Source organism: Canis aureus, chromosome 1, assembly GCF_053574225.1.
Source record: "Canis aureus isolate CA01 chromosome 1, VMU_Caureus_v.1.0, whole genome shotgun sequence".
Classification (NCBI taxonomy): Eukaryota; Metazoa; Chordata; class Mammalia; order Carnivora; family Canidae; genus Canis; species Canis aureus.
The window spans coordinates 106,720,360-106,730,430 of NC_135611.1; the positions used below are offsets into that span (position 1 = coordinate 106,720,360).

Below are 10,071 nucleotides of genomic sequence, written 5' to 3' on the forward strand. Positions count from 1 at the left end.
CCCCAGCCAAGGGGACCTGGATATGCACCAGCAGTGTCTACCATAGACCACAACTCAAGATCAGAGTTAGGAATTCCGATCCCCTCCGAACTGATGTGGGATTGCTCCTGTAGGATTTTAAGCAGGGCCATCACATCACAGGGCCATGTGGGGTTGCTCCTGTAGGATTTTAAGTATGACTTGGATTTGTTTCTGAAAGATCCCTCCGACACTGATGTGGAAAGCAGACCAGAATGGGGTGAGGGCCCAGGGTGCCAGCAGGGAGACAGGGGAAGAGGCTACGGGCAGCCAAAGAGGCAAGCAATGCTGGTGACCTGGATGTGGGGGGTTGGCAGCAAGAATGGAGAAAAGACCCAGATTAGCGATCTGTATGGGAAGCAGAGCAAACAGGGCTGCCTGAGAATCGGCTTTCTTTTCCTTTCTTTCTCCACACCACCCAAATTCGGACACCTTTCCCTCCCTTCAGAATCCCCTTTTGCCTCCTCTATGCCTCTCATCCTTCCTTCAGAGGCTTGGAGAAGGCTTGGGCTGTGTGGTAAAGCCATGAATCTTCACACCCAGACTGATCTTTCTCTATTGTCTTTTTTTTTTCTCTGACTGCCACCCCAAAGTCAAGCTTCGATCCTCACCACCGCTCCCAGCCAAGTTATGAACGTCCTTCTTACCTGCCTCCCGGACCTGGGCTTATGCTCCGGCAAAAATCTATTGGTATGTCACCTGGAAAGGTGGGCATAATGGATGCCAGCCGGGGAGGGGGATGCTGGAGGGTGACAGTTTACCGAAATGAAGGGGCTTTGAAATGTTCTTTCTACTTCCATATATGACCATAGTTCTATCAAATTGGGCAAAGAGCTCAGGCTTTGTTGTTGGGGGGTTGGCTTTTATCCCTCCTAGCTGTGTGACCTGCGACAGGTAGCTTCACCTCTCTGGGCCTTGGGTTCTGCATCTAGAGAATGGGCATGTTATTGTCCCTGCCTGGATGCAGTGAGGTGAAGCCCTCCCTCCCCCACAGACCCTGTTTTCTTCTCTCTTTTACCTGACTTCATTCATGCATGCATGCACGCATTCTGTAAATGTTTATTGAGCACCCGCCATAAGTCCTAGACTGCTGGGGATATGTCAGTGAGCAAAACAGACAAAAGGGTCTTGCCCTTGTGGAGGTGGTCTTCTAGCAGGGAAGACAGAGAATAGATTATAAGGGTATTATAAGAAACAAGACCATTATATAGCATGCTGACAGTGGTAAGTGCTGTGGCGGGGGTGGGGGGGCAGTAGAGTAGAATAAGAGATCAGGAGTGCTGACAGGCAGATTCGAGCTAAAACATGGAAATGAAGGGGAGAGCCATGTGGATATATGGTGATAAGGTATTCCAGGTAGCAAGAATGGCCAAGACAAAGGACCTGAGGTAGGATTGAGCCACCATTTGCTCAGATGGGGGAGACTATGCGGTGGGAGATCAGGAGCACCGCTGGGGGCCTGCTAAGTTTCAGATGCCAGAGAGCTATCCAAGTAACTGAGTAATGGCATTTGGATATAGGAGCCCGGAGCTCAAGGGAGCTCAGGGGAAAGGCCTGAGCCCCAGGACTTAGGTGGGAGTCTTCAGCAGAGAGATAGTGAATGAAGAAGGATGTAGGCTGAGATCCCCGAGGGGGAGAGTAGTCAGAGGAGAGAAGGTTAAAGACTGGGAGCCCTGACAGTGATAAAGTAGGCAAAAGTAGGCAAAAGACTTCACTCTTTCTATCCACTCAGTCCTTTTGCTGATTGGGTCTAGCTCTTCTCCCACTTCCAGCGTCCACAGTCCACCAGTGTGAATTTTGCATCTGTGAGGTCTACCTGTATCTCCTCATTTACCTAATCTCTACTACCTGTAAAGCCACCCAGCATTGCTTACCTATAAATTGGCTCTGGTAAACGTTAGCCTCAACCTAAGTAGTTCCGTCTGTGAAAGCACAGGTTCGACGTGCTAATATTTTATTTCTGCGTACACATGACAAGAAATCTGTAACTATGCACCTGTAAACATGGCATCTCTCCCTGGCCCCAGGCACTTTCCACTCACCCCAAGCCACCACTAACGTAGGAGGTGTCTTTGCGGGAATTAGGGAAAGGCGCCCCCTCCTGGCCTAGGGAGGAAGTTCAGCTGAATTTCGCCCCTCCTCCTCTTGCTCCCTCTGCCGGTCGCTGGTGTGCAACGCACGCCCCGTATGATACGGGAGATTTACCGCAGTTGGGGAACTCTGGATTAATTCATGTGAGGTTCTTAGCATATACTCAGTTGTGTATTATTATTATTATTATTATTATTATTATTATTATTATTATTATTATTTCATTAATATTGTAGTACTATGGGATAGGGGAGGAGGGAGACCCTCCTCCTCCCCACTCCTGGAGCCACTGTATCTTCCCAGGGGCTGCTGAAGATGATAGACCCTACCTAGCACCCCCAGCCATGAAGTTCAGCCGCAGCCTGTCTGTGCCTGGCTCGGAGGACATCCCCCCGCCGCCCACCACGTCCCCACCGGAGCCCCCCTACAGCACACCTCCCGCCCCCTCCTCCTCTGGCCGCCTCACCCCATCCCCCAGAGGAGGGCCCTTCAACCCCAGTTCGGGTGGCCCCCTCCCCTCCTCTTCCCCTGCGTCCTTTGATGGACCCTCCCCTCCCGACACGCGCATAGGGGGCCGAGAGAAGAGCCTGTACCACAGCGGGCCCCTGCCCCCCGCCCACCACCACCCGCCCCACCACCACCACCACCATGCCCCGCCCCCCCAGCCTCACCACCACCACGCCCACCCCCCTCATCCCCCCGAGATGGAGACGGGAGGCTCTCCCGACGACCCCCCACCCCGACTGGCTCTAGGGCCCCAGCCCAGCCTGCGCGGCTGGCGGGGCGGCGGGCCCAGCCCCACTCCGGGGGCCCCGTCCCCGTCGCACCACGGCAGCGGGGCCGGCGGCATCGGCTCCTCCCAGGCCCCAGCCCTGCGCTACTTCCAGCTGCCCCCCCGGGCGGCCAGCGCGGCCATGTACGTGCCAGCCCGCTCGGGCCGCGGGCGCAAGGGGCCCCTGGTCAAGCAGACCAAAGTCGAAGGCGAGCCTCAGAAGGGCGGCGGCCTCCCCCCCGCCCCCTCGCCCACGTCCCCGGCGTCCCCGCAGCCGCCGCCGGCCGCGGCCGCGCCCTCGGAGAAGAATTCCATCCCCATCCCCACCATCATCATCAAGGCTCCGTCCACCAGTAGCAGCGGCCGCAGCAGCCAGGGCAGCAGCACCGAGGCGGAGCCCCCCACCCAGCCCGAGGCTGCGGGCGGCGGCGGCGGCGGCGGGGGCGGCGGCGGCGGCGGCGGCGGCGGCGGCGGCTCCTCGGCGCCCAGCCCCGCCCCGGCCATGTCGCCGGTGCCGCCGTCCCCCTCGCCGGTGCCCACCCCCACCTCGCCCAGCGGCCCGGCCACCCTCGACTTCACCAGCCAGTTCGGAGCGGCCCTGGTGGGGGCGGCCCGCAGGGAAGGGGGCTGGCAGAACGAAGCCCGCCGGCGCTCCACGCTCTTCCTCTCCACCGACGCGGGCGACGAGGACGGCGGCGACAGCGGGCTGGGCCCAGGGGCGCCCCCGGGCCCCCGGCTGCGCCACTCGAAGTCCATCGACGAAGGCATGTTCTCCGCCGAGCCCTACCTCCGGCTAGAGTCTGCAGGCGCGGGGAGCGGCGCCGGCTACGGGGCTTACGGGGCCGGCAGCCGCGCCTACGGGGGCAGCGGGGGCAGCAGCGCCTTCACCAGCTTCCTGCCGCCCCGACCCCTGGTCCACCCGCTGACAGGCAAGGCCCTGGACCCCGCCTCCCCGCTCGGGCTGGCGCTGGCCGCCCGAGAGCGGGCGCTGAAGGAGTCCTCGGAGGGTGGGGGGCCCCCCCAGCCCCCTCCAAGGCCCCCATCGCCCCGCTACGAGGCCCCGCCGCCCACCCCCCACCACCACTCGCCCCACGCCCACCATGAGCCAGTGCTGCGTCTCTGGGGGGCCTCACCACCCGACCCCGCCCGCCGGGAACTGGGGTACCGGGCGGGGCTGGGCAGCCAGGAGAAGTCCCTTCCGGCCAGCCCGCCAGCTGCCCGACGCTCCTTGCTGCACCGCTTGCCCCCCACGGCTCCCGGGGTCGGGCCCCTCCTCCTGCAGCTGGGGCCCGAGCCCCCGCCCCCGCACCCCGGGGTGAGCAAGGCGTGGCGGTCGGGCGCCCCCGAGGAGCCAGAGCGGCTGCCCCTACACGTGCGGTTCCTGGAGAACTGCCAGCCCAGAGCCAGCGGGCCGGGGGGGAGGGGACCCCCCTCGGAAGACGGGCCGGGGGTTCCGCCGCCCAGCCCCCGCCGCTCCGTGCCGCCCTCGCCCACCTCCCCGCGAGGCGGTGAAGAGAATGGGCTCCCCCTGCTGGTCCTGCCGCCCCCTGCTCCCTCTGTGGATGTGGAAGATGGCGAGTTCCTCTTTGTGGAGCCCTTGCCCCCGCCTCTGGAGTTCTCCAACAGCTTCGAGAAGCCCGAGTCGCCCCTCACGCCCGGGCCTCCCCACCCGCTGCCCGATCCACCCACCCCAACCACCCCATTGACCCCCGTGCCACCACCGGCTGTTGCTGCCGCACCTCCCACCCTGGACTCCACGGCATCCAGCCTGACTTCCTACGACAGCGAGGTGGCCACACTAACCCAGGGGGCCCCCGTGGCTCCTGGGGACCCCCCTCCACCAGGCCCGCCAGCGCCGGCTGCCCCTGCTCCCCCAGCCCCCCAGCCTGGCCCAGACCCGCCGCCTGGCACAGATTCGGGTATTGAGGAGGTGGACAGTAGGAGCAGCAGCGACCACCCTCTGGAGACCATCAGCAGCGCGTCCACACTGAGCAGCCTTTCTGCCGAAGGTGGTGGCAGCGCCGGAGGCGGTGGCGGTGGTGGTGGCAGTGTGGCAAGTGTGGCCAGCGGGCCAGAGCTTCTGGACACATATGTGGCCTACCTGGATGGCCAGGCGTTCGGGGGGAGTGGCACTCCTGGCCCACCGTATCCCCCACAGCTCATGACTCCTTCTAAGCTCCGTGGCCGGGCTCTGGGGACCAGTGGAGGCCTGCGACCCGGCCCCAGTGGAGGACTCCGGGACCCTGTCACTCCCACCAGCCCCACCGTCTCCGTGACAGGGGCTGGAACGGATGGGCTGCTGGCCCTAAGCGGTTGCACGGGACCCTCCGTGGCCAGCATGGCTGGGGGTTCGGTGGCTATAGAGCCAGAAGGCCCCGCGGTGCCCTTGCCATCGGCCTCCTCTCTGCCTCGGAAGCTGCTGCCCTGGGAGGAGGGCCCAGGCCCACCGCCACCACCCCTGCCCGGGCCCCTGGCCCAGCCTCAGGCCTCAGCCTTGGCCACAGTAAAAGCCAGCATCATCAGTGAACTCAGCTCCAAGCTTCAGCAATTTGGGGGTTCCTCAGCAGCTGGTGGCGCTCTGCCCTGGGCCCGGGGAGGCAGCGGGGGAAGCGGGGACAGCCACCACGGGGGAGCCAGCTATGTCCCTGAGAGGACCTCTTCGCTGCAGCGGCAGAGGTGAGCCGGGGCTGGTGGGTATGGTGATGGAGGCCACGGGGGCCAGTGCTGTAGGCACCAGAGCCTACCTTCCCCATAGTTGCGTCCTTTGAGGGTCCCAGGTGGCAGAAAGAAAACAGAAATGAGGCTGGCTCGCAGAAGTCTGCCCTCAGAGAAGCATGCTTTCACAGACACCTTATCTCAGTGTAGCTTTTGTGGTCTCTTCCCCATCACCATGACAACCCACATCCCATGATGAACAAAAAAGTTATTAACAAGAGATCGGAGCACAACTTGGGGATGTGTTTCCTTGGTGGGTTGTCAGTTCTGACAGTGCTTGAAATCTGTGAGTCCCTTGAACCTGGTGTGGTTCAAGACTAAGATGCTTTAGGGTGCAGCAGTTTGGATTATGGGTGAGCCAGGCTCCTTGGGCTTTGGTCTCAGCCCCAGGCTTCTAACTAGGTGACCTTAGGCAAAGGAATGGGCCTCTCTGTACAAGGGAAACAACGTGGTGCCCACCTAAAAGGATTTTTGAGAGGATTAACTGTGGGTCATTGTTATAATTCCGATTGGGGGAAGGGAGGAGCCTCTTACCAAAGCCCAGAGAGTATAGTTGGAAAAATACGGGAGAGTGAAGAAGTTTCCCAAAGCAGCTAGCTTAGCTAGGACCACCACAAAGTTTGAGCTCATTCAGGACCTTCTAGCCTGAGGGGAAGTAGAGTCGCATTCTTGATGCAAGCAGACAGAGTGGAGAGGTTTCTTAATCCCCTTGCCCTCGCCCATCTGCAGAGCTCGTTCTAACTCTGAGGGTCTGACGTCCTTACAGTGGTACTCGAATGTCGTTTTATCAGGCCTTTGAGATCTTAAGGCAACTCGTTATTTTTTTAATATTCTGGGTAGAGGAGAGGATGCTTCATCTAGTTGACAGATAAACGAGCTATTGACCACCTACTGTGTGCTGGGTGCCCTTCTGGGTGGAGGACCCTACAGTAGACAAGATGGGCAAAGCCCTTCCCTCTTGGAGCTCATAGACTAAGAGGCAAGGATGGGGGATGGTTAGAGAAGGCCTCTCACTAGCAAGAGGAGCAGAAACTGGAGGAAGGGAGGGAGCAAATCCCATGGCTACCTGGGGGACGTGAGCTAGGCAGAGGGAGCAGCCAGTTCAAAGGTCCTGAGGGAGGACTGTTCTGAAGGGAGCAAAAGGGATGAGGGGAACCTTTTTCTCCCCTTGTTTCTTCTCTCTTTCATCTCCCTCTCCTCATCTCTCTCCCTCTCTCTCTCTCTCTGTCCCCTGTCCCCTTCCATCTCTCTCCCTGAATGCTCACCCTCTTTTTGTTCCTCTCTCACCGTCTCCCTGTCTTCCACTCTGCTGTGACTGGCCATAACCCTATAGGCAGTTTAGAGTAGTGGTTAAGAGCTCAGACTTTGGTGCCATATAACTGGGCTCTGCCACTTCCTGGCTGTGTGTCCTTAGGCAAGTTACTTAACCTCTCTGTGCTGCTGATAATAATAGTAACCTGCATCAGGGCTGTCATGGGGAATACACTGAGATGCGATATGTAAAGCACTTAGAACCATGCCTGGCACACGTGAGCATCAGTAAGTGGTGGCGATTATTATTATTATCACTTAATGTCTCTTTTTCTTTCATCTCTCTTGACTGTCACCCTCTCCCTGTCCTCTCGTTCTTCTGTCCTGACATGTCTTGCCCCCTCACTCCTTCTATCTCTTCCCATCTCTCTTCTCCATCTCTCTCCCCCGCTCCTGTCTCTCTTCGCTCCCCTACGTCTCGACCTCTGCCTCCTTCTCACCCCGTCATTCTCCTCCAAACCCCCCTTCCTCTACCCCTGCCCCTTTGTCACCTTCCAGACTCTCCGAAGACTCCCAGTCCTCTCTCCTCTCCAAACCCGTCAGCAGCCTGTTTCAGAACTGGCCCAAACCACCTTTGCCGCCACTCCCCACAGGAAGCGGGGTCCCCCCTTCGGCCGCTGCAGCTCCAGGAGCCACCTCACCCTCAGCCTCCTCCTCCACGTCCACCCGCCACCTCCAAGGCGTGGAGTTCGAGATGCGGCCACCTCTGCTCCGCCGGGCCCCAAGCCCCTCACTGCTGCCCGCCTCGGAGCACAAGGTCAGCCCTGCACCCAGGCCCTCGTCCCTGCCCATCCTGCCTTCCGGACCCCTGTATCCGGGCCTCTTTGACATCCGTGGCTCCCCAACCGGAGGGGCAGGAGGCTCAGCTGACCCTTTCGCCCCTGTCTTTGTGCCACCCCACCCCGGGATATCCGGGGGGCTTGGTGGAGCCTTGTCAGGGGCCTCCCGCTCCCTTTCACCGACCCGCCTGCTTTCGCTGCCCCCGGACAAGCCCTTCGGCGCTAAACCTCTGGGGTTCTGGACCAAGTTCGATGTGGCTGATTGGCTTGAGTGGCTGGGCTTGGCTGAGCACCGAGCACAGTTCCTGGACCACGAGATTGATGGCTCCCACCTGCCCGCCTTGACCAAGGAGGATTATGTCGATCTGGGTGTGACGAGGGTGGGCCACCGCATGAACATCGACCGGGCTCTCAAATTTTTCCTGGAGAGGTGATGGCTGGCCTGGACGGACCAGCCGTCCACAGAACCCTTGAGCCTACTGGCCTCTTGACCTCTGACCCCTGACCCTTATTCTCTCCCCCTGGGCCAGGGACTCTGCTAGAACTGCTGTGCCCTGCCCTCCTCTCCCAAGGCCGGAGGTCACCAGGTGGCCTGATCCCGGCCAGACATTTGCGCCTCACTGAAGGGGGTAGCTGACACAGACTGTGTGTGTATGTGAAGCAGGGAGGGTGGGGGGTGATGGAGGAAATCACAGAGGGGGATGGAGCAGGAGGGAAGGGTCGGTTCTGGGGAGTGGGAAACAGACAGAGCCATAGAGGGTCAGCCCTGAGCCTGATTGGAGGGGGGTTGTCCCCGGCCGCAGGGGAAGGGGGTGCCCTCAGATTCCACCACCTGCCGCCCCTCTAACCACCCTTCCCCCCCCCCTCCAGGCCCCTGGGCTCTCCCCACCTTCCCCTCTCCTCAGCACACACAGCAGCCCCTCCCTACCCCGGCCTCTTGCACGCTCCTTTGCACGCCTGCTTGTCTCTCCTCTCCCTGGGCTACAATTTTGCACAAATTTACCCTCTCGCTGTCTTGCACACTCCGCCTTCGCTTCTGGCTCGCGAGGCCCTCTCAGCGCTCACACACACCCTGTTTCGATAGCACACATTGCGTTTCTTCTCCCACATTCCATACCCTTCCTGTCTCCAACTCTTGCCTGCCTACTCTTCCCCTTGTACTACCCTCCCTTACACACCTGACTTCTGAAACTCTCTAAACCCTTGCTGCAGACACACTTGGGACACCCTTTCCCCTACCCACTCACCAGCTCTGTGTGCACATACTTTTTCTGTGGAACACACCTGCCTTTGTTCACCTCTTGCTCATTTGCTGTCCCATGCACCTCTCCTGACACACTCGCGGCCATCATCTCCAAGCATTTCCCATTCTTGGTCTTGAACCTCCATGTTCTCACTCTCCCCACCTCTCCCTCTTACACTGACACTCCCATGCTTTTCCTTGCCCCTCCCTTCCTCACACCATTACTTCTTGTCCCACATTGTGTACAGGAACTGATTCTCTCTCAAATGCCCATCACCTTCCTCTTTGCCAGGCTCCCACTCCTATGCACCCTTCTTTTCCACATCTGTGTCCTGCTTCATCCTCAGCTCTTCCGTGAACTTACTCTTGCACACTCACTCTTGCACACACAGCCTTCCTGGCACTTCTGATGCTTTCCTGATGTTACCGCACACCGTGGCTTTGCTGCACACTAATTCTTGAATTTCTACTTGTTCTTGTCAGCTCCTGGGTGCCTTTTCGCACCTCCCCAGGGGAGCTCCACCACCTCTCTCCTTTTGCACACCTGTCTCCTTCCACAAGCTCTTGGGCTGTATTAGCGTTTCTTTTCCTAGCATCCTTATTTTTCATTCCCATGGATGAACAACTCTTGCTGACATTCTTACCCTGCATGTTTTCTCACCTTTTGGACATTCCTTTCTCCTTCTGGCGAGAGAAGACCCTTTCTTGCTCACCATGCCACCTTTTCTCCCTGCTTCAGTCTGTGACCTCTCGCACATCCCTCCTCTCGCTTTTCCTAGTTCTTCCCGGATCATCTCTCTATCCATTTTGCACGAAGATTCCACCTACCCTCCTAACCTTTCCCTCTCTCCAAGAAATTCCTTCTCCCTCCAGCATGGCTGTTCCTGCACGCTTCCCCCCTCCCTTTATTCCTGGGGCTTGGGAATTTTAAGCCACCCTTTCCCCTGGGAAGCCCCCTCTCCTACTGTGGGTAAAGGGGGGAGGGCATTGCCCTCAGGTCCCCCCCATGTTCAGCTGCCAAAGAAGGGAGCTCCCCCTCCTTTCCCCAAGCCCATTCCCCCCTCTGCTGCCCCCTACCCCCCGAGGGGGGGGCGCTCCGTCCATGGGGGGGAGGGTGCTTGCAGCCCTCTCCCCCTCACCAC

At 59.7% G+C, this 10,071-nt stretch overlaps 1 protein-coding gene across 8 annotated transcripts in view; it reads left to right on the forward strand.

Annotated features, from left to right (window-relative positions):
* The window catches only part of SHANK1 (SH3 and multiple ankyrin repeat domains 1), a 45,730-nt gene extending 35,897 nt beyond the window's left edge, over positions 1 to 9,833 (forward strand). For 7 of the 8 annotated variants that reach the window (XM_077844091.1, XM_077844114.1, XM_077844119.1 and 4 more), the window contains 3 exons: positions 612 to 708; positions 2,413 to 5,557; positions 7,406 to 9,833. In XM_077844091.1, the coding sequence (XP_077700217.1) occupies positions 612 to 708; positions 2,413 to 5,557; positions 7,406 to 8,120 (3,957 nt within the window). In that variant the 3' untranslated portion in view covers positions 8,121 to 9,833. Of the gene's footprint in view, positions 1 to 611; positions 709 to 2,412; positions 5,558 to 6,929; positions 7,011 to 7,405 lie in introns of all 8 variants that reach the window. The other variant, XM_077844131.1, reaches the window with a different exon arrangement.
* Positions 9,834 to 10,071: the final 238 nt, after the last annotated feature.